Source organism: Cavia porcellus, unplaced genomic scaffold (genome assembly GCF_034190915.1).
Source record: "Cavia porcellus strain 051 isolate PalLab524CR breed Dunkin Hartley unplaced genomic scaffold, mCavPor4.1 scaffold_1, whole genome shotgun sequence".
Lineage (NCBI taxonomy): Eukaryota > Metazoa > Chordata > Mammalia > Rodentia > Caviidae > Cavia > Cavia porcellus.
In genome coordinates this window covers 21,237,371-21,262,588 of record NW_026947484.1, presented here as the reverse complement: position 1 = coordinate 21,262,588, position 25,218 = coordinate 21,237,371, and the positions used below count along the sequence as shown (strand labels likewise).

Sequence of the window (25,218 nt, the reverse complement as noted above, 5' to 3'; positions counted from 1 at the left end):
CAAGACACCTCCATATTTTAGTTCAGGTGGTTCTACTGGGATCCACAACAGCACACCGAAAGCAATGGGAGTAACCTATGTCAAGACATAGATTGAATTTCAAGGACCCACAGCAATTTGCTAATTTAGACCAAAAATGCCAAGTGCAGACAATTTGTTTAAAAATATTGATAAGAGAGTCTTATTCCATCACACTAAAAGTTTATAATTAAATAAGAGATGTTTAGGATTCCCTTAGAAGGAGGCTATGATGATGTCAGAGTCAGCAGATAGCTTGATTGGATCCTGGCCATGCTTTTTTATTCCTAAGTACATTGCTCCACTGTGGCCTTCCTGAAATTGTGTTACACATTTCTGTCTCTTTCATCCGATGGTCAGCTCACTCTCCAGCATGCTTGTTCCTAGCACGAGATGGTCCTAATATGCAAATGGTTCTAAAACTACCCAGATGAACCCTGGCATTGATAATTCTGTCACTGGTAACCCATGTTTATGAGAATGTCCTGGCCAGTACCACATCCTACAGACCCACCTTGCACACCTGGGTTTCTGGTGAGGACAGGAACACATGATTTGATCTGACTCATCAGCTGTGGTAATTATACGGGTCTCACACACTTAAAAGTTGTCATGATGAGAAGAGGGGGTGGCAACAGTGTGTTGTTTTAGAAAGCCTCTCAGGGTAAAGCACCACAAAGCCAGTGACAAACATGAGGACACTGAGCCAACTCATTCCCTTTCCTCTGCTGGGGCTAAAAGACAACATGGACAAATCTTCAGATGCTCTGACTTGGAGATGCTTCTTGCTTCTTGGGAAGATGCAGCTAATCCTGCTCCTGTTGGACTTCCTTCTGCTCCCCAGAGCAGAGGCAGGTGAGTGACCATCTTCACCCACCAGGTGCCCAATCTTATTGCACAGAGCACATGAATCTCCTGTCCTTATGCAACAACCCCTGAGCTTTCTGTCTGCCAGCATTGCTCTGAACCTGAACTCCAATTCCACCAGGGGGAATCAGGTAGGACACTGCATAAGCTACCAGGGTTTGTTTTCAAGAAGAGACAGTGGGTAATGTACCCTCAGTAAGACTCAGCTTGCACATCTAGAGGTACTTTCTTCAAAGTTCATACAGGTGAGAAGTAAATAGAAGAAAATATCAAGTACTCCTAAACAGGGCAGACTAGGCCAGTCATTCCAGTCAGGGGAGGAGAAAGGCTTTGCATTCATCAACTGCCTGGTAGAGATGCCCAGAGCTCAGTGACCCCAGAATGGATGGAATCTCTGTCCTCGGAACACTGTTTTTGCCTCACCTCACTGCTACTAACTTTCTCCAGCTCTGCTTTCCTCCTCTGGATTTCAGTGGCTCTTCTGTTTTCCAGTAGGAGCCACAGAGGCAGAGTCACACTTGTCTGCTTTCCAGAATCCCATCTGCACTGCTCTACTAACCAGACACTAACTGCAGCTCTTCCTTCATGCTGCCAGGGAACAGATCTGAGACACCCTCTACATGTCAGGCCTTAGGAAAGATGATAAGACCACATCTACATTACACCTAGAGGGCTGCCTGGAGGAAGCATCACCATCCTAGACATCACAGGACTCAGAAGGGTTTTATTTACTCAAGGAAAGTAAAAAATAAGCAGAGGAATGATGAAAAGCCTCAGAGGTTTTATTTTCCCCTGATACATATAGTCATCTCCAATCAAACAGAGGAAAAGGATTTGTAGAGCAAGACTCAATTTCCTGCTATTTGGAAAACAAGTTCAGGCATCTTCCTCTAGGTTCCTGTCCACTTCAAGAAACTGCAGGCTCCCAAATGCCCAACAGTTCTGACACTGTAAGTAGATACTTGTTCAGGGACTCAGTGGCTGCACCCAGTCTTCTTCTTGTTTTCAGGAGAGATCATCGGGTGACATGAAGCCAAACCCCACTCCCGCACCTACATGGCTTACCTTAAGATCAGTCTTGAGAAATCTAGAAAAATTGTGGTGCCTTTCTGATTCAAGAAGACTTTGTGCTGACAGCTGCTCAATGTTTACAGAGGTGAGAAAGGAAAAAGAGTCCACAATCTACAGGAAAGACATCTCAGAGTACAGGCAAAGAAATAGACCTGAGATTCAATAGAACAGATTAGAAGATGCAAAGACAACTACCAAAACACTCAGCCATTTGATGTTTGACCAAGGTGCTAATCATGCTCACTGAAAGGACAGCCTTTTAATGAATGTCATTGAAATAATTGGCTCTCCACATGACAAAGACTGAAACTAGACACATGCCTGTCAATATGCACAAAACTAAAGTCAAAATGGATAAACTATCTAAATATTAAAATGGAAATAAGAAATCTACCGGAAGACAAGGTAGGTAGAAGTCTTGCAGACATAGGGCTAAGCAGATAATTCATGAACAAAATAAAATCTTCATAGGTAACACTTCAAAATTCAACAACTGGGATCTCATATTATTGAAAATTTTCTGCACTTCGAAAGAAATCACCAACAGTGTGAAAAGAAATCCCACAGAATTGGGAAGAATTTTAGCCAGCAACTCCTCAGACAAAGGACTTATATCCAGAACATATAAAGAATTATATTAAGGCCCGAAAATCAAAGCCCCTCTAAAAATGGGCTTCTGAGATGAACACACAGTTCTGAAATGAAGATACACAAATGGCACATAAATACACGCAGAAATGTTCACTATCACTGGTCCTTCAAGACATGCATATTAAAACAGCATTGAGATTTCACATCACTCCAGAAGGAATAGCTGCCATCCACAAAGCAACTGATAACAAATGTTGGCTAGGATGTTGGGAAAAATGAACATTGCTCCCCTGTTTGTGGGTGTGTACATTGGTATAGTCACTATGGAAATCAGTATGGAGATTTCTCAGAAGACTAGATTTGGAATTTCCATTCAATCCAGCTACTCCCCGCCTGGATATTTTCCCAGAAAAAATGAAATGTTCATAGCACAGTGACATATGTGCCCTATGGTTCACAGCAGCACAACGATTATCTCGAGACATTCATAGGTAAAGGGAGACAACTTGACTCTATCCTTATAAGTGAAATAAATAAAAATCATATTTATAAAAATCACATTGTGTCTCTAGTGTGAAATGTATTAAAAAATGTAGGAATAATAAAACCCCAAATGTGTAATTGCTATGTAAAGCAGACAGGAAAATGCTCTAAAGGACATAACTGGGGTATGGTTAAGTGTGTAGGATTGATAACCATATTACTAAGTTTTTCTTGGATCATTGAGCAGAACTGTTTGCAGTCTGAATGTTTGAATGTCTACTTTGTATGGTTTAATTTTGTAGCTTAAACAACTATTTCTAAGGCAAAAAACTGTAATTTATCAACTAGTGTTTACTGTTTAGGTTTTTTTTTCTCAAATTCTGTATTATTTTTACCCTTTTATCTGTTCTTTTATTTTCTCTTCAAATAAAATTTTAAATAAATAAATAAAAAACTTTAATAGCAAAGAATAGCCCACTGCAGAATTCTACAAAAATTGAAAGAAAACTTATTGCCGACATTCATCAAACTCTTCAGTGAACTTGGAAGGGAAGCAATTCTCCCTAACTCATTTGTGAAAGCGAGTATTTCTCTAAAACCAAAACCACAGAAAGACCCCAAAAAAGAGAACTACAGGTCAACCTCCCTAATGAACATACATGTAAAAATTTCTCAATAAAATACTGAGAAACAGTATTAAGCAAATCATCAAGAAGATTATGCACCATTACCAAGTGGGATTCATCCCAGGAAATGCATCAATGATTCAACAAACACAAATTAATAAATGTTATCCACCATATCTATAGACCCAAAAATATGAATCATATGGTCATTTCTATAGATACAGAAAAAGATTTTGATTAGGTCCAACACTCCTTCATGGTAAGAACCTTACAGAAAATTTGAATAGATGGTCTTTATCTCAATCTGATAAAAGCCATCTACGATAATCCAACACCTAGCATCATATTCAAAGTCCAAAAACTGAAAACCTATACTCTAAAATCAGGAACCAGACAAGGATATCCATGGTCACCACGCTTATTCACTATAGGGCTAGATATACTAGCCTGAGCAATTAGAAAATAGAGAGAAATAAAAGAAGTAAGGATGGGAAAAGAAATTAAATTATTATTATTTGCACATGACATGATACTCTACATAGAAGACTTCTAAAACTCCATTGAAATACTCCTGGTTATAATAATTAAATTCAGTCATGTTGCTGGATACAAAGTCAACACACAAAAATCAATAGCTTTCCTATACCCAAACAACAAACTCATTGAAACAGAAATAAGCGAAGCAACACCTTTCACAATGGCATCTTAAAATAAAATACTTAGGAATCAATCTAACAAAAGAAGCAAAAGAGCTATCTGTTTAGGGAAGATTATGATACTCCCCCCAAAAAAGAAATGAAGCGGATCTCAGAAAATGCAAAAAGAATTTCTTGTTCATGTATAGGAAGAATAAACATTGTGAAAATGGCCATTCTCACAAAATATCCCTAGGTACCTCAAAGATCTAGAGCATTCTTTCCTGAAATTCATCTGAAAACTGAATAGACTTAGAGTAGCAAAGAAAATTCTCAGCAACACAGGCAAGGCTGGGAGCATCACAATTCCTGACTTGAACTAATACACAAAGCGACTGCAATAAAATAAGCATGGTACTGAAATAACAATAGACTTGAACATTAACAGAATAGATTAGAAGATACAACTACAACTACCAACACACTCAGCCACCCTATCCTTGACAAAGGAGCCAAACACATTCACTGGAAGAAAGATAGTCTTTCTAAGAAGTGCTGCTGGAAAAACTGGCTCTCCACATGCCAAAAATAAAGGCAGACCCATGCCTATTACCATGTACTTAAGTCAAAATGGAAAACATATCTAAATATTAACACAAAAAATAAAACTAAATTTTCTGCAAGACAAAGTAGTTAGAAATCTTGAAGAGTTACTTGGTAGGGTAGATAGAGAATTCATGAACAAAAATCAAACTGCACGGGATGCTTCCCAAATTCAATAACTGGGTTCTTGTCTTATTAAAAATTTTTGCAGGTTGAAAGAAAGAAATCTTCCACAGAGTAAAGAGGAAACCCATGAGTTTTGAAGAAATCTTAGTCAACTCTCTCTCAAAGAACATCAGTCCAGGACATACAAATAATTTTAAAATTTCCCTCCCCTGATATTCAAATACCCAAACGAAAAATGGGCATCTGAGATGAATACACAATTGTCTGATAAAGAAATACAAATGGCAAATAAATACATGAAAAAAAAATGTTCATCATCATTGTTTGTTAGACAAATGCACATTCAAACCACATTGAGGTTGCATATCACTCCAGACACAATGGCCAGGATCAAGAAAACCACAAACAACAAATTCTAGAGAGTGTGTGGGGAAAAAGGAATCCTCCTGCACTGTTGGTGCAGGAGAGTGGTACACCCACTATGTGGTTCAGTTTAGAGGTTCCCTAAAAGCCGGGTTTAGAAGTCCCATTTTACCCAAATATTCCACTTCTGGGCATATTTCCGGAAGAAGTGAAAACATCAGGTCTCACTGATATGTGTGCACCCATGTTTATAGCAGCACAATCCGTGTAGGCCAGATCTTGGAAACAACCTAAATGCCCATCAACTGAGGAATGGATAAAAAAGATGTGGTACTTTTATACAAGGAGTACTACTTAGCTATGAAGAATGATCACATTGAGATATTTATAGGTAAACGAATGCAATTTGACACAATACTCACATGAAACAAATCAAACTCACATGTGTAAATACTGTACTGTCTCCCTAGTGTAAGAGATGATTAGAGTATAAAAGATACAAAATCTTCAGTAAATACAGTGATAGGGAAAGTATCTGCTCTAAGGAGAAAAAAGAGTATCTCAGAGAAAAGGAGGAAAAAGAAATAGGAAGGGAAAGTAAAAAATATCTAAATTTGTGTAAACACACAGGATAGCTAAGATGATTGTGATAAAAATTCTAATAGTTCTTGGAACAAAACAGTTGACATTAATAGGAATGGAACAATTTGGCATGTTTGGGTCTGGTGATCTGAGGAACACTTGTGAAGATCACAATACAAAGTAACAACCCTGATTATGCTCCTGTCACCTTGATGTGCAGGCCCATATTGTCATTGTTTTGGGCACTTAGCTATCATCATTTAATTGCATTTTTGTTTCTTGTTTTTCTAATAATTTGTTTTGTTTTTCCTGATAATACAGAAAGGATAGGTGTACATGTAGAGGCTTATCAATGTCTAGAATTTCTCCTAAACTGTTTAAGAGAATCAATTATATTACACATGATAGGATGAACAGATACTTTCAAGAAAAAGAGACATTATGCTATCCACTGCTGACACCATATCATCATGCTGTGAAATCCAGTAATGCTTTTATTCTTTGTTCAGAATAGTTTTAGTCTGTTTTCATTATTGAATTTCAACATACGTGAAGGTATGGACTGCTCTATTTTGACGAGAACAAGAGACATTATGACAGTTATTGTTGATTTTCTTTTGTCTGGTTTTGAAGGCCTGTAATGCCTAGATTACTCTATTTCTATCTGTTTTATACTACATTATTTTGTATGAATTCATTGTATTTGAAGATCTGAACAGCAATTTAGAAGGAAACAAGAGACATGCTAGCCATGGTAGATCTCCTACAGTCTTGCATTGAAATCTATGTCACTTACATTGTTTTCTTCTGATCTGCTTTGTTCTGTTTTGTTCTGTTTTCTATTTTCAATTTTAAAAGAAAAGAACAACAACAATAATAATAATAATAATAATAAATTGTGGTGTATACGTACAATTGTATATTATTTGGCCATTAAGCAAATCAAATCAGATTTTTGCAAAAATGATGAAACTGAAGGTGATCAAGTTAAATGAAAATATAGGTTTCAGAAAGACAAATATTGTATGTTTTCCCTAATATGTGGAATTTAAAACATGACATGAAAGGAGTAGGTAGACTATTATTTGACCACAGACAAGAAATAAAGAGGAGCAAGAGAAAGTTGTAATCAAGGCACTATTTTGAATGGAAAAAGTTATTAAGTGTGTCATTAAGTTATTGTGATGCTGACATGAATTTACTGAGGTAACAATGTGTCCAGTACACTTCATTAGGTGAAAAATCAGGGTACAAAATCCTATATAGGAACATGATACATTGTTTTATTTTCAAAAATGCATTAATATAGAAATATGAAATCTTTGAGAATGGTATTCACTAACTGTTTAATAACTCTGAGAATGAGATGAAGATAACATATTCTTTTTGATTAAAAGTATTTCTGACTTGTGCTACTATAAAACATTTTAAGCAGAAGGAGTCAAAATGTCATGTTTTTTAAGGTGATTGTAGCAATGGTTCATAGTGCACAGCTATCCCAAAACATGATGCTGTGCAACTTAAGTAAATTTGATTTTGTCAATTATATTCAATAAAATGAATTAAAATTAATATACCTTCCTAAGAAATTAAACTGATATTCCTCATGGAAGGACTGTACATGTCCTTCAAATGCTATTTTCTTAAAAATGAGTACTATCTGTTACTTTTCCACCTATACTGGTATTCTGTGTGTATTTGTATTTTCACTCTCCTTTTAACTTTTGCAATGTATTAAACAGGACATGTGTTTATAATGAATTATTCTGAATTATGATTTATATGGTTTTGATATGATTATTTTTACATGCACTCTTACTTTACTTATATCAACTGTTCTAAAAATCTTGACTGGCTTGTTTGCTTGTTCCTTTGGGCTTATGTTTGTTTTAAAGAACCTTTTTAATGTTACAGCAATCTCTTCAATTTTTAACAGCAATTTTAGGTTTATAGAATACTGGATAGATAAATACAGAGATTTCCCCCAAATCCCTGTTCCCACACATGTGCAGTGTCCCACATTACGAACATTTTCCCCTGGTGCAACATTTGTGACAACTGACATTAATACAGTACAGTAATTCTACTATTGGGAGAACATCCTGCAAACCAAAATGAAAGTGCGGGCACAGGAACACACACACACACACACACACACAACACTACACACAGCATACACTGAGCTCTCAGTGATTATACTTTCATTACTGCTTAATATTATCAGAAATTAGAAATAGTTTCAATAATAACAAATTAGGTAGATGGAGCCATGATGTATCCACATAATATAGTATTATAAAGGTCAGGCTGCATTTTTAGGAGCCCTAGGGAAAATGAGGCTAAAAACACTAAGCAGTTATTTCGTCCCTCACTCTCCCAAAAGAAAATCACTAGTTATAAAGAAAATAATTTAACTTCATAGGCTGGCAATGATTTATCTAAAACCAAGTGCTTTAAACAGCCTGCACGTGGATAAACCTCTATCCAAACTTATCAGATAGCATTGAGAAATACATACGGTAAGTGCAAATTGAAAGGACACAATAAGATAGCAAACCTATTTCATTTGCATATCCTCAGAATACTGAGACAAATACAGAAATGATATTCCTGAGAGCATTGTATGCACTAGGTGAAACTGAGTAATCCGCCAGGTCACAAAAGGGATAACACTGACGTAAATGTGTTCAAAAGCTACCTGTAAGGGACAAAAGGAAAGCAGTCACCTGAAATGATGATAGAAGTTACTACAACATGATAGCCGTTTATGAGTAAGCAAGAAAATAGCTTATAAACTCTTGTGTGAAACAGGACCTCCTTTATATTTTTCTGTCTCCTCTGCAATGAGGATAAATAAAGCCCAGGCAGGCTGCACATGATTTCACCTGGTTGGGACAGCCAGGCATGCTGGAGAGCTAGGAAGCTGACACACTGCTTATTTCCCCCATGCCCAACTGTCTCTTACATCCATGGTCTTTCCTAAACCAGTATCAAAATTTGGACCATTTACACCAAAGCATTTTTTTCACTTTTTGGTCTACAGTATGTAAAGAGAAATGGTCCTGTGTTACACTTTAACTCTACAATATAGCTAATGTATATGAATATCCAAACATTTATATTTTTCTTTTCACTGTTTCAAGGGGGAAAATGCAAACATAAATCTAATGGCATCTGTGGCCTGATTCGTGAAACTAATGCATCCATAAACGGTTCACTGAAAGAGGTTACAATTTTTAGTGAGTTTTCAAGGTGCTTCTAAGAAAATTTTGACATATTTTTATATGCTATCTGTTCTTCATCCTTGTAAATAGCAGTTGATGAATGCACTGTGTGTGGTGCGTCCGGAGCATAGAGTTAACACAGCTCTGTGCCCAGGCCAACAGAGTTCCACTGTCACCCAGTCTGTGAAAGGGCACTGTACAGTCAAATCGTAAAAAAATAGTGCTGAAAGTCACAAGAAATTGCTAAAAGTTTGTGATCTTGTGGGGCTGCTTTTGCGAGACATTTACAGCCTTCAGGCAATGTGGAGAACAAACCTGCTGCACAAGATCTCTTGGCCTAGTACTTCACTGTCAAATGACCTTGACCTGATTCTGTGTCTCTATTTATTAGCATGTCTTTGTCTAATGGGATTTTACAATGGACTAACAGGGACTTTTATTCAGGTAGGTCTTCTTCTTGTCTCAACTTATCTGAGAGTGATTCTAAGAAGTCAGTATTTGCTGTTCCCAGGATGGTTGTAGAGGAAAATCAGGCAAGATCTCTCCACATAGCTCTCAGTTCCATTTCCTGGCTATGCAAACAAAACTCTCATACCTCGTCCAACAACACTCTTGAGCTCAGGATTCAGTGACAAAGGAACTAATTCAATAGCTTCAGCCCTGCTTCACCAATACCAACATAGCCTCTGCTCCAAGACCATAGGTGCCTCCCCAGGTTGTAGCTACCTTTAGAATAACTACAAGATTTTTCTTCAGAAGGACTGAAAGCACCCATTTGTTATTCATCAGCAAATAGATATAAAACAGGTGCCAAGTGCTGGAGGTTCAAAAGCAAGCTTGTTGGGAGACCTCCAAACCTTCACAAACTTCAGGCATATGACATTCTACCAATGCCTTGTTTCTTTACCCAGGTTAATTTGCTTAGCCTGAATCTGTCTGAGAAATCCACATAAGTGAAAATTTTTTAGGATAACAGCATTTATGTTTCATACACTAAAAATGTTCATGAGCATTGTCACATTTTAAGTTAGTTTAGCAAATACGAAATTAGAAAAACTGGGTAGATCTTCTAGTCTGAAGGTTTCCAAATGTGCACTCACTGTGAGATGCAGGCATAAAGGGAGAAAAAAATTAAAAAAGCGCAGTCACATTTTATGGATTACCTCAAAATGTATTCTAAACTCAAACACTGAAGACATACCACGTACCATTATGTTTTTAAAGAACATTAGATTCAAAGAAGCTCACGTAGCACCAGAAAATTGAACAGCAGCCCGCACCCACAAACCATAATGGTTAATACTACATGTTTCCTTTCAAGCCCACAGTGACCCCTCAAAGTCAGACAGCGTTTAATGTACAGACCACACTTGTGCGATGAGACCAACTGTTGACACTGTATCCATGTTTTTAGGCTGTTCTTGGCTCAAGTATGGTGAGCAATCATTCCGTGTTATCCTATTGCCAACTGGAGTGTTGTCTAGTTACCCTTGTGCACAAAGACCCCTCATCCAAAATACTCACAAACAACCAGTATAAAATTCATTTTCACATTGGGATAATATCATCTTCTAGGTACCTGAAACCTGCCTTATTTTTGTCCATGGAGTACATGGACACTTATTTTTGTCCATGGAGTACATGGTAGCAGAATGTCTTAATGGTCCAGGTCATCTTCATAATAAGGGTGAAGCAGCTGACTTCAAAAGTTCTAACTGAGTGAAAAAATGTCTCCTGCAACACAGGTGTTCTAGGCTGTGCTTGAAAAGTAAAACATGAAGACATACAAAGAAACAAAATCATATAGTATGATGTACATGAACACACACAGATACAAATCTACATGTATGTTCTGCATATGTAATCATATACAAGAGCATATATTTAATATACATACCGGTGTGGCAACGTATATGAAAATGTACAGAAACACAGAGAGAAGTATTGCATATAGAAAGTTAGAGATAGAGATTCAAAAAGCTGTGTTGACATTAATCGTTCCCATTCTAACTGACATTATAGTTATAAACATTTTAAAGCCTTTTATACAGCCTATAGTGTCTCTGTCAAATGAGATCATGAAATCCTGAAATAGGCAACTGAGCCATGTAACTGAAACAAAGTACAGAATTCTAAACCTCAGACTCTTCCAAGTGACAGATAAACTGAGAGCTGCATTGAATTCTTTCTAGTGATCTTTCCACCCAAAGCCCATTGTAACCTGCCAGCATACTAAGATATCCTGCTGGCTCTATTGCAAGAACTGCCTGAAAATAAAATATCTAGGCTTTCTAGAGTTACCATTCAAAAGACATCTCTAATTATAAAATCACTTCTTTTCGCTGACCTGAAATCTGTCCAGTGTTATTTGGACGACTTCTAAGGGTGACAGACAGTTTTCAGTATGGTAAACATGAGTCTTCGGTGTGTGGTGTGTGTGTGTGTGTGTGTGTGTGTGTGTGTGTGTGTGTGTGTGTGTGTGTCTGTGTGTGTGTGTGGGTGGGTGTGGGTGGGTGGGTGGGTTTTCTTTGTGTGTGTACCAAATTTTCAGAAACCATGTGACTATTGGTACATCACTTAATATCTCTGACTGTTTCATCTTAGAATGTGTAAATGTAGATCCAGTGCAGGATATGAAAACTGCAGTTGGATAAACTAAATAAATCCCTGTTAAAACCCGGTAAGGTATGGATTAATAATGATGCCCTTTATCTTCCCTTTTATTGTGTTTGTTTCATACATTCTGCTACTAAGTAGTAGTCACAAATTATTTCAGGATAGCTATGATGTGCCTTTACCCTACTTCTTCAGATATTTATGGCTCAGCCAGCAGTTCACTGCACCATAAAGATCCTTCCTTCAGAAACATTTCACAGCACCCAGGCTCCAAACCTTTCACAACTAACTAATTCTTCTTCATTTAACCCATTATAAAATATAGCAAAAAATAAAACCCTGGTCTTACTGATTCTGTGATGACTAGAACACCAGTGAGATTTCTGCAGAGAAAGAACCTGAACCAACAATGTGAACTGATACCAGTCCCACTAAATCCAGTTCCCATTATGTCCTCAGGAGTTCTTAAGTACCAATTACGATCTGTGCATATGTAGTTAAAAACTCATAACTGCACATTCAGAATCTTAACGGGTAAGGCCAAAGGGATCTGGAGAACAGACACCTTGGAGCCTCAAGGTGAGAGTCAAAGCTTTGGAGAATCTAGTGTAGTCCAGAAAGACATCTGAGTATGCCAGGCTGCACTGTAAAGTCTCATCTTGGAAGTCTGGGCAAATGATTCAGCAAACAGAATTAATGACAATAAGGTAGCAATGGGTTGCTCAGTAAGTCACCCTAGCACTGTGCCACCAATAAAACTCTCAGGACTACTTTTCTTTCATGAATAAGACAAAATGCCCAACACAAAAACTGCAAGGGAATCAGGCTTATTTAACTCACAATTTGCACAGGTTTCAGTCCATAACTGACTGATTTCCAGACAGGATGGCATGGAAGAGAGGCATTGCAGTGGGAAAACTGTTCATGTCAGGGAGAAAGCAACAAAACTGGACAAGGGACAACCATGGCACTTTCTATCCCTTGTATTTTATCCAGGTTACACAGAACAGGAATCACTCACACCCTTAATCCCAAAGCCTTTCATCTTAGCATTGCACAATGAATCAATCTCAGTTTCATACATTCTAGATCTAGCTTCCTCTGAAAAAGGCACATTTAAGACTGCATGAGGCTTTGGAGTAATATTTAGACACATACAATGACAGCAATGTTCTCAGTTTTGTGCGATATCTAATTTCAAACAGAGCACACTTTGAAGCACAGCCTGGAATGGTCTAGGCTGCCTGCTCTTTTTACATATATGCATTAGGTTGTTCTTAATTTTTTTAGTTGGGAACAGAACCCCACTAGAAGAAGGGTTTGTATTCGTGGTCTGTCACACCAATGCAAGATAATAGAAGATACAGCACAATAATTAGCAAGCAGAAGTTAGAGATACAAAGGTTTCTTTAACATCAATTTTACAATCATACATGGGATGTTTTGGTAAATGATTCAGCACATTTCTTACCTACCACAAAATATATATCTGCCCCATCTTCCATAGATGTGGTGAGAATGTTCACAGCATGAGACCCTGAGGAAAAAGAGAAGAGAAAGAACCCATCACTCTAGAAAGATAAAGTATAACCTTTGGGCCCTGTTTAAACAAAATGCTATGGAAAGGAAAATAAACTTTACAATGTGAGGAAAATTTCACATTTATTATACACCCAATTACTGGTTTTGAGCAAAGAAGTACAGAGAATGAAAAGAAATAATAAAGTATCACCCACTCACAAAAAAAATGAAGTATATTTAAAACATTTTGAACATCTTAGGCATTGGATAGAATAACAAAAGGTTTTAAGTCTGCCCACTTTAAAATGCTCAAAACACAGAAGTGAACTCACAAATAACTAAACGAAACCAGACATGATGTACAAAAAAGTTAAGAATACTCATAAAAACAAAAATATTTATTTCTGGAGCTTAAAAGCATGATAGTTGAAATGAAAAGTTCACTAACAAAGTCCAACTATCTGAACATAGAGAAGAAAAGAACAAGTGAGTTTTTCATAAAAATGAAATAACTCAGTCTGAGAAATGAAAGAAATAAAGAAATATGAACAAAGCCTAAGGGTCCTATAGGACACATTCAATATCATATATATCATATATATTTTTATCTTATTTCATATATTTATATAAATATATATACATATCAGATATATATAAATATATATACATATCAGATATATATATATATATACATATATAAAGTGAGAGACAATGGAAGTTCAAGATGCTTAAGAAAGATAGATAATTTCAAAATCAAATACATTTCCATAAACGATGGCCCCCAACTTCCCAAATATGATGAAGTATAAGAATACACAACCCCAATAAGCTCAAAATTTCTAACCAGGTTAAACTCAAAACTCAAAAGGGCAGTTACTACAAGGAAACTGTTACAACACACAGAAAAAGGTTTTCTGTTACAACAGAAAACCTTCCAAACAGCAAAACAGAAGCAACTCATCCCAGAAAATGATTCTCAATGAGATTAACAGTTGATCTCACATTAGAAACGTTAAGGGCCAAAGGCACTGGGACCATCTCCTTACAGTGCAGAAAGAAAGTCCTGTTGCGCAGGATATATAGCTTAGTGGCACAGTGCCTGCCTGGCAAGTGCAGGGTGTAAATTCAATCCTCAGTACCAAGACAAAAGAAAAAGAAAACCATCAACCAAGGATTCTACATCTAGAGAAGCTATACTTCATCACTCAGCAGTAAGTCAGGGATGGTGGTAGATGCCTGCAGTCCCAAGACTCTGGAAGGCTGCTGCAGGAACCAAAGATCTAACCAAAGGAATTTAATGAAATCTTGTCTCAAAGTAAAAACTGAAGAGAAAGGTAGGATGTAGCTCACTACAAAGATCCCGAGTTCAACCTCAAGTACCACCAGTAACAATCAAACCAAAAAAATAATATATCCCGAATTTTTAAATATGCCAGCCTATAAGAAATGCCAAGGCAGTTTGGAGAACACTGATGAGTGAAAAACACATGACATAAAAAACAAGTAGCACAATGTCATAAAAAACCCTTCGTTATAAGTAATCCTTTTAAATGTAAATAGTTTAAACTTTCCAAAGATTTAAAGAATGATTTTAGAAACATGATCCAACCATGCAATATTCAAAATAAAGTGCATAGAGAAAAAAGATTAGCAGTGCAGTGAGCAGGATGATGAGAAAAAGGTTAATGGGGAGCAATCATTTAATATTTATAACAGAGTTTTGAGGTGCTAGAAATATTTTGAAATTCCAAATGCACATTTTGAATGCCATAAATTCTACTGAATTGTATGCTTGAAAATAGTTACACATGTAACATTTTAACTTCCCCTCAGTTTTAAAAATGAGTCATAAATGTGTTTAGCATCATCCCTTGTTAAATTTTTCAATGCAAATATTACACAAAAAATGTATTAGATCATACTTCAAAACATTATAGCTAAGTATTAATGAGTGAAGAAAATCAGATAATTTTAATTGTTTATGCCACTGAGCAAAGATCAGGAAGAGTTTAATTATTTACACCGTATGTTGCTTTTTTAGTTTACAACTTTAGAAATTTATTGCATATTAAATTTTTAATAACACTATGAAACAATTATTAATGTAATACTGAGTAATTGGATATTTTAAATGTGGTTAAAGTGTTTAAGTTGTAAGATTAATTAAGATTGATTACAATAGGAAGTAAATTACATTGTTTCTATAGCATTGCACTGAGTTAATATGCTCACCACATAAGTTTAATGGGCTGTATATAAGACTATGGAAATCAGTAAAGTGATTTCTCAGAAAACTAAAAGTAAACTTCTATTCAGCCCATTTATCTCCCTTCTAAAGATAGCAGGTTCTCTATCTTCCTGAAAGAGCAAGAAAAGTTATTACAGTAACATACTTATATCCATGTTGATAGTAGCACAACTCATAGCAGCTGTAACTTAGAAGCACACAGTTTGTTTGCCCAGCAAAAGATGCATTTTCAAAATGTGGCATTGTACACAATGGAGTACTATTGTTCTATAGGCAGGACAAACATGAGTAATTGTAGAAAATGGTTGTACTTAGGACCACAATGTTAAGTAAAACAAACAATCAACACAACATTAAATATCACAAGGCTTTTCTTTTATAAGAAACCTAAAGTATAAATAAATTAAAGAGCCAAATAAAAGATACATAACAAGAAAGAGTGATCGATTTTTTTCAGAGAAGAAGAGGACTAAGAGTTTAAGGAGGGGAAAGAGAGGAGACAAGAAGAGGACACGAAGAAATAAGACGCATTACATACAAAATTCCCACAATAAGTATAATCATTATGTAACATAAATATGTATAATAAAATTTTCAGTTGTCGGGGGGAGATAGACAAATGGATGCTATTTTTCCTTCCAGCTCTCTGAATTCTGTTAATGAATATGCATTATAATTACAGTCAGAAAGAAAATTTTGCTTTTTAATTATTTACTACTGGGAAAGTTCAGTTAAAAACATGCTCCGCTTTGATAAATGTTGATGGTCCTCTATTGTAAAGGAAGATACACCAGAATGTTTTCTTCTCAAGTGTAATACTCCTTATAGAAAAACATGTAAAACATGAACAGGAAGCTTAAATCACAAATCGAATTGTTCAGACCTACAGTTGGCCCTTGAGCAACAGGGTTGCAGTGGACAGGCAGGCAGTCTTCAAAACAGGAACACTATGGCAGAAGGATTTCATGGGGCAAGCAACTCTCAATTCATATAGGATGGGAAGAAGAGAAAAGAATAAGAGCCCTAAAAACAAGGGATCACCATCCTCATATACACCCCAAAACACCACCGTATTTAGTTTAGGAGATTCTGATGGGATCCACAACAGCACAACCAAAGCAATGGGAGTAAACTTTGTCAAGACATAGATTGAATTGCAAGGACCCACAGCAATTTGCTAATTTAGACCAAAAACTCCAAGTGCAGACATTTTTTTAAAAATATTGAGAAGAGAGTCCTACTCCATCACACTGAATATTTATAATTAAATAAGAGATGTTTAGCATTCAGTTAGAAGGAGGCTACTATGATGTCAGAGTCACCAGATAGATTGATAGGATGCTGGCCAAGCTTTGTTAATCCTAAGTACATTGCTCCACTGTGGCCTTTCTGAAGTTTTGTTCCTGGATTTCTGTCTCTTTCATCAGATGGTCAGCTCACTCTCCAGCATGCTTGCTCCTAGCAAAAGAGATGGTCCTAATACTCAAATGCTTCTAAAACTACCCTGATGAAACCTGGCATTGATAATTCTGTCACTGGGAACCCATGTTTATGAGAATGTCCTGGCCAATACCACATGCTACAGACCCACCTTGCACACCTGGGTTTCTGGTGAGGACAGGAACACATGATTTGATCTGACTCACCAGCTGTGGTCATTATACGGGTCTCATACACTTAAAAGGTGTCATGATGAGAGGAGGCAATGGCCGTAGTGTGTTGTTTTAGAAAGCCTCTCAGGGTAAAGCACCACAAAACCAGTGACAAACATGAGGTCACTGAGCCAACTCCTCCCCTTTCCTCTGCTGGTGGCTCAAAGACAACATGGACAAATCTTCAGAAGCTCTGACTTAGAGATTCTTCTTCATTCTTGGGAAGATGCAGCTGCTCCTGCTCCTGTTGGCTTTCTTTCTGCTTCCCAGAGCAGAGGCAGGTGAGTGACCATCTCCACCCTCCAGAGGCCCAATCTTATTTCACAGAGCACATGAATCTCCTGTTTCATTGCAACACCCCCAGAATCTTCTGTCTGCCAGCATTGCTCTGAACCTGAACTCCAATTCCACCTGAGGGAATCAGTTAGGACACTGCATAAGCCACCAGAGGTTGTTTTCAAGAAGAGACAGTGGGTAATGTACCCTCAGTAAGACTCAGCTTGCACATCTAGAGAGGCTTTCTTCAAAGTTCATGCAGGTGAGAAGTAAAAAGAAGAAAATATCAAGCACTCCTAAACAGGGCAGAATAGGCCCGTCATCCCGGTCAGGGGAGAGGAAAGTCTTTGCATTCATAACTGCCTAGCAGAGTTGCCCAGAGCTCCCCACAATGGATGAAATCTCTGTTGATGCCTCTCCTCACTCCTACTAACTTTCTCCAGCTCTGCTTTCCTCCTCCGGATTTCAGTGGCTTCTCTGTTTTTCAGTAGGAGCCACAGAGGCAGACTCACACTTCTCTGCTTTCCTGAATTCCATCTGCACTGCTCTACTAACCAGACACTAACTGCAGCTGTTCCTTCATGCTGACAGGGAACAGATTTGAGACACCCTCTATATGTCGGGCCTTAAAAAGAGGTTAAGACCTCACCTACAGTACACCTAGAGCCTGCCAGGATGAAGCATCATCATCCTAGACATCACAGGACTCAGAAGGGTTTTATTTACTCAAGGGAAGTAAAAAGTTACAGAGGAATGATGAAAAGCTTCAGAGGTTTTATTTTCCCCTGATACATATAGTCATCTCCAATCAAACAGAGGAAAAGGATTTGTAGAGCAAGACTTAATTTCCTGCACTTTGGAAAACAATTTCAGGCATCTTCCTCTAGGTTCCTGTCCACTTCAAGGAACTGCAACCTCCCAAATGTCCAACTGTTCAGAGATTGTAAGATACTTGTTCAAGGACTCAGTGGCTGCACCAAGTCTTCTTGATGTTTTCAGGAGAGATCATCGGGGGACATGAAGCCAAACCCCACTCCCGCCCCTACATGGCTTACCTTAGGATCAGGCATGAGAAATCTAGGAAAGTTTGTGGTGGCTTCCTGATTCAAGAGGACTTTGTGCTGACAGCTTCTCACTGTTTACATGGGTGAGAAAGGAAAAAGGGTTCACAGTCTATAGGAAACCGTTCTCAGTGCATTTTTTCTGGGCAGCTCGATGAGCTCATGGACATAACCATGAGGAGGACTGGGGAGAGTGAGAAAGGGTCATCATATCCCAAGGGCAGAGAAGCAACTTAGCACCAAAAATTCCTGATATAAGGAAAACCAGGGCAATCAAACCTGATTACATGTAAACCCAGGACCATACTTTGGCATAATCAAGCAAAGTAAAAGCAGTTTCATGTCCTTTCCTGGAGGCACTGACCACTGAGAACCTCTGGTGCTTAAGGTGCCCTCCCTCAGTACTAAGACGGAGGGACAGTCATTCAGCCGGGTAGCCCTCTGTCCTCTACAGCTGTACCCTGTTTCAGTTGTGGCCTGCTTTTACAGATCCTGGGTAGTGTCTTTTGTAGCTCTCCATCCACCAATCCACTTGTCTCTGTGTACAGCCAAATAGAGGTCACCTTGGGGGCCCACAACATCAAGGAACAAGAGGACACTCAGCAGGTCTTCCGTGTACAAAATGCGTTTCCTCACCAAGACTTTATTTGGGGAAAACGCATCAATGACATCATGCTGCTGAAGGTAAGGCACATGTCCTTGTCACTCTTGCTCTCCACAAGAATGGTGGCCACTCCCACTGGCACCCTGCCCCTGCTCTCTTTGCCATCATGTCCATCACACTGTGCATACCCAGGAGCATACACTGAACTGGACTTCCTTACTTATTTTCCACCAGCTGGAGAAAAAGGCCAAGCTGACTAAAGCTGTGCAGCTCCTCAAGCTGCCCAAGGGGACGACCCAGGTGAAGCCAGGTACCCGGTGCCAGGTGGCTGGATGGGGACGATTGTTCCCAGAGGGAACACATTCAAAAACACTGCAGGAAGTGGAGATGGTAGTGCAGAATGACGAGAAGTGTGAGGACCGCTTTAAAAAGTATGATCGTGCTACTGAGATTTGTGTGGGAGACCCCAAGATTAACAATACTTCGTTTAAGGTACGACGAGGCATCTGTCACAATTGGCTTTGTGGGAAAGAGTGTTTGGGACAGATCTAGTACCAGGAGACCGAAGCATCATGGATTCCTTCACCCCATAGGCTGTTACGTTTCTCCCCAAAAAGAGAAGAAGGGAGAAGCCTGAGCTGGGAGGTACTAAAGCCTAAAGCCCCTACCACTTTACTAAGGGGCCTCTGGAGAAGGAAACACCACTGGAAGCTTCACTTTGTAACACATTGCCTGAGCTCATGGCACAGGCATGAGAAAACTGTTTCCCTGGTGTGCAGGAATTATAACCTCCTCTGAGATGGCAGCCCTCTTGGTCAATGAGCTAATCATGTGTGCTCATTGTCAGACCTTGTCATCAGCCTCCCTGGCCTGTAATGAATGGTCCTCACAACTCTACAGGGGTGAGGTCCAGACCTGGGGCTGAAGACAAATGTTGGCTCCAAGAGTGAAAATGCCCATAGTCAGAGCTCAGCAGCTAACAGCCTGTAGTTCCCTCTAATCTCTCACAAGCAGACCTTACAATCATTACTGCATGAGGGGGTTTGGAATAATGGAAGTGAGAAGTTAAGTGGTGCCATGGTTCACAGACTCACTCTCTATTTACAGGGTGACTCTGGAGGCCCCCTGGTGTGTAATAATGTGGCACAGGGCATTTTCTCCTATGTATCAAAGAATGGAACAACACCATGTATCTTTACCAAAGTCTCATGGTTTCAACAGTGGATAAAGAATACTATAAAACAGAGCTGACTGCACACAGTAAAGTAAATCCCCTCTATGAGCAACCATCTTACCTGGAGCTGAGTCTAGAATCACTCTAGAGCAGATGCCAGCAACTAAATAAATGTTTCATCTCAGTGGAAGGCTAGTTTCTTGTTTGCTCACTTATGTTGGTTCATGGGGACCAACTCTGTGCTAAGCAGGACAGTGACACAGTTCTGATGATTTCTGCCTCCTCCACTCCTTCTCCACTCAATACTTTTCCAAATCCCCTCTCAAAACTTTTACCAAGCTTTGCCTTATACACTTTAGCTTCTCCACAGCCTCTCTTTTTGCAAGGGCTACAGTTAAGCACCAACTGAAGAAAAAGTGGACATCTTTCTTTCTAGGGCTCTAGTGGAACATGTGACTCCTTTTATGTCACATGTAGAGGGGAAGGGGATGAATTCATGGGTCCTGGAGTTCATCCAGGCACCACTGAGGTCGCAACAGGACCCTATCAGGCTCCATAGAGGAAGGATATTCCTGAACAGGACATTTCTCTCCCACAGCTTTAGGGATACACATGGAGTGCTGGTTAACCTGACTGACTCTTTATCTTCACCTGAAATTTGTTTCCTTCTACATTCTGCTCTAAGACCAAGGCTAACCTTGGCTTACAGCCACCTGGCTGCCCATTTTTATCCCTCTGAGAGTTGTCACTGTCTACCAACTACTCCCCTTATGAGGCCACACTGATTTGATATTGTAACCTCTTCCAATCTCCCAATCCAGGACCCAAACCTGTCTCTCTTCACAAGTTAATGAAACCTTGGTTCAGAACTGGGTGGTGGCATTTATTCTGCTTAGCTATTGTTCTGACTGGACCCAGGAATACCTTGGTTCCCCACAACTACAGATACTGGTTTAACTCTTTATTCATGGCATGAATTTCACTGGAATTCGTAGACTGAAATTTATTTATTAGAATTCCCATAACTTTTCCGGGATTTACCAATATAATCTCCTCCTTACTGTGACAATACTGGAACAGTTTCTGTATTAGTGCGTACAAAGTGCTAGGCCAGAGGCTGGGGATTAGTTCACCTGCCAAGGCACCTGCCAGGCAATCACAAATTATTGAGCTCAGTCCTAGTTAAAAAACAAAAAATAGTACCAGGTCTTAGGTTCTATGATGAACATAATCATAGATCCCAGTGAAGCTGGTATGGTCAAAGACTTTCGAACTTAACTCTTTCTCCATCCTCCAGATTGCCCAATGAAGCCTGTGTGGAAAACCTGGGAAATAAAACATCTTATTTATATTTCTGCTTACAGTTTCTATCAACATTATCACATGATACTTCAAAACTGTATGAAATTTAAAAATGACCGTAGTCACACACTTTTCAGATATGAAGTTGCTAAATGATTCAAAAGAGGGCCCATAAGTGATAAGATAATGAAGCAGGCTTATTTTCATTTGTTTGAAAGGAAACAGATATAAATGTTATCATACAAAATCCAGTTATAGGAAATGCACATGCCCAGTCAACCTGCTGGAAACCATAATACCTGTCAGCACTACAGTGCCCCCCTTTGAAGAATCAAACCTGAGTCTGGGAGGCCACCACAGGAAAAAATGGGGAGATATCTGTAATATTTAAGTCATCATGAATGTTACTGATACATCCATTATATCTAATATTATCCAAACTTCTCTTTGTAGAGAAGTTCATAGCTTAGAGAAAACAAAGTGCATGGCATTTTGTTGAACAAATGTCCTGTGGGTGCTTTGTTTACCTTGCTGAACATTCCCTCCACCTTGGGCTGCAGGGTCAGGTCACTTATATCCACACTGCCTTACAGAATTTGGCTCAATCTTAATGCCTCTATGTCTCAAATACACAAATTACTACATTCTTTTGTGGCACAGAGTTAAATCTCACTCTGAGATCATGTAATTCTCAATGGCATGCCTTCTCCCATCTGTTTACAGAGCATGCTACATCACAGTCTCATAATTAATTGTCTTGTGTAGCTTTACAAGGAAAACTCAGCTTCTGACTTGAGCCTGAAAACCAACATTCCTGCACCTAACACCTACTGAAGATCTGGCTCCTTCCTCAGGGAAAAAAAATAAAGAAAATAAATAAAGCAAAAAACAAAAAATAATATTTTAGTAAGTTTTCCAGTCATATACATGAATACTCCCGGGTTCTATTTACTTTGCGGAAATGGGTTTGTAGTTTAAAACTCCTTTGAAAAGTATTCCTGTAGATTGGTCCCAATCCTACTCTAAAAAATAAAAAGAAAGAGATTCCCAGTAAAAGATAGTGAGGACCAAAAGTAATGCAGAAGTTAGGAGAGAGCTTGGACTGAGCCAGATTCCCTAACCATCAGCCTACCAGCAGCCCTGGTCTTGTAACTGCCAGTCCATATTTTAGCTCTATCGCCACAATCTTGAAATTTGCTGGTCTATTGGTCTTACTTCCTGAATAACAAGGCAGCTGTCATCTGCTTATGTGGGCCATGATGATATGTAGATGATTGATCCTGATGTCTAAGGGAAGATAGTATTTGCTGAATTGACCCTTAGTGACAGTGAATGACAGTCAATGGAAGTCCATCACAGGGGTATGCTGACTGCACCAGGTTACCTTACTAGGACAGCTGAGTTGAGATCTACCAATTTGTGACTTTTATTATCTACAAGGAAAGGTAATGGAAGTTTGCATTTTGACATAGATGTGAACTGTTACCTCCATTCCACTTGAAATACTATCTAAGGTTTCTCATCCTCTTTTATCTACACATGTAGTTAGTAATAGGTATCTCCCACACTGGAGTTTTATATAACGTATCCACAGTAGCTGGTATATCCTCTAAAGCACAGTAAGAAATGAATGCATATAAATTCCCATTCCTTTCACCAAATACTATTTTTCACATGCCAGGATTTACTCAATCAAATGTACTTAAATATTATTTGAACATTCTTTTCTTGAAGATATTTATAGTGTTCTAAGAGTTGTTATGGTATATATATATATATATATATATATATATATATATACAATTTGGAATGATTAAGGCTGATGCGCATAACCAACAGTTTAATAATCATGATTTTTTATACTAGGAGCATCTGAAATTTGCACTTAGCAATTCTGAAATATGCACTACTAAGTAAGATCAGTGTGATGTATACACACTACTAAGATCAGTGTGATGTATACACACTACTAAGTATGATCAGTGTGATGTACAAATAGATATCAAAAATATTATTTCACTTGTCTAGCTAAAACTTTGTGCCCTCTGAGCAACACCTCAAAATGCTCCTGAATCCCTAGCCTGTGACAACTACTATTGTACTCTGTATCTACAACTACAATGGTTTTCAATTCCCCATGTAAGTAACAACTTATATTGTTCTTCTGCGCTTGGCTATTCGAGCTTGACATAATAGCCCCCTGGTATATCCAGGCTGTTGCAAATGACAAGATCTCTTTTTAATTTAGTTTGGCTGAAATATATATATATATATAGTACTAAAACATACATATCACATTTTCTTTATTCAATCATTGATAGACACAAGTTGACTCTAGACTCTTATGAATAATGTAGCAATAAAAATGGAAATTCAGGTAACTTCTTAGCACAGTGATCTCTAGCCCTTTGGAGAAACACTAGCATAGGATTCCTGGACAGAGTATTAGTGCCAATGACAGCCCAATCTATTTAGGTGCAAAGCATGGAGCATGCTCTCCTCTCCTAGCAGTACATCTTCTTGAAGCCAGGGAATGTTGGGCTCAGCCAGAAGCTTCAGTCTTGGTCTTGCCCGAGATTCTGTTCTTCCACCTTTCACTGTCCACAATCTCAAGGCTTCCATGAGATTCCTAGCAGATTTATTTCTATACTATTCTTCCTAGGTCACTTTTGGATATTGGCTTATTTTCTACACTATCTATAGAGGACAAACAAGGCAGGACATTTCCAAAGAAAGCTGGGCCAGAGCATTACACTAAGCAGGGCACTGTCAGTCCTCAGAAAGAAATATCTTGCTCCTAAGCTCAGAGCCCACCTTCTGAGAGGACACTCAGCATCCTGATTTCTTTCAGCCTGTCCTTTTTGGTCATTGCTAAGGCAACGGTCTCTGAGTTGGAACTCCATGATTGATTACCAGTCTGTAATGACCACTTAAGTGAGAGTGACTACATCTACAACAGGACTAGAAATCACCATTCCCTCTTCCACTTATACATAGATTATTTTCAGCTTATACTGTATGTTAGACAGTAGATACACAGAAAAACAGCCTTTTATGTAATTACTGTGGGTTCTCTCATTTTATATGTCACTTTTCCTGTGTGAGATTGTTGCTTTATATCTGGGTTTGAAAGCCACAAAAATCAAAATAGTCTTGCTCTGAAGGCAATATTTATTTGATTCTAAGAGGTCAGCATTTGCTGGTCCCAGGATAGTCATAGAGATAAATCAGGCAAGAACTCTCCCCAGAGCTCTCACTTTCATTTCGTGGCTATACAAACAAAACTATCCCAACTGGCCCAACAACCCTCATGAGCTCAGCATGCACTGAGACAAGAACGAATTCAATAGCTTCAACCCTGCTTCACCAATCCCAACATAGCCTCTGCTCCAAGACCATATGTGCCTTCCCAGGTTGTAGCTACCTTTAGAATAACTACAAGATTTTTCTTCAAAAGGACTGAAAGCACTCATATGTTATTCATCAGCAAATAGATATAAAGCAGGTGCCAGGTGCTGGAGGTTCAAAGGCAAGCTTGGTGGGAGACCTCCAAACCTTCACAAACTTCAGCCATA

General features: G+C 38.4%; 1 protein-coding gene across 3 annotated transcripts; it reads left to right on the top strand.

Moving 5' to 3' along the window:
* The first annotated feature begins 732 nt into the window (after positions 1–732).
* On the top strand, positions 733–21,988 carry LOC100735894 (granzyme B-like). Of its 3 annotated transcripts, none has more exons than XM_063246171.1 (5): positions 733–873; positions 18,502–18,649; positions 19,112–19,247; positions 19,402–19,659; positions 20,275–21,954. In XM_063246171.1, the coding sequence occupies exons 1-5, from the start codon at positions 765–767 to the stop codon at positions 20,416–20,418; spliced, it is 795 nt and encodes a 264-aa protein (XP_063102241.1). In that variant the 5' UTR covers positions 733–764; the 3' UTR covers positions 20,419–21,954. The 3 variants fall into 3 exon arrangements, with proteins under 3 accessions (XP_063102241.1, XP_063102253.1, XP_063102247.1); XM_063246177.1 differs by lacking the exon at positions 733–873 and adding an exon at positions 17,372–17,507 and having other exon boundaries at positions 20,275–21,955; XM_063246183.1 differs by lacking the exons at positions 733–873; positions 18,502–18,649 and adding an exon at positions 17,261–17,507 and having other exon boundaries at positions 20,275–21,988.
* Positions 21,989–25,218: the final 3,230 nt, after the last annotated feature.

Bases quoted from the DNA above. Each gene is read 5' to 3' on its own strand.
- LOC100735894 (XM_063246171.1), top strand. From the start codon at position 765: ATGGACAAATCTTCAGATGCTCTGACTTGGAGATGCTTCTTGCTTCTT. The intron at 19,248-19,401 runs GTAAGGCACATG...ATTTTCCACCAG, and splicing joins ATGACATCATGCTGCTGAAG to CTGGAGAAAAAGGCCAAGCT. The intron at 19,660-20,274 runs GTACGACGAGGC...CTCTATTTACAG, and splicing joins TTAACAATACTTCGTTTAAG to GGTGACTCTGGAGGCCCCCT.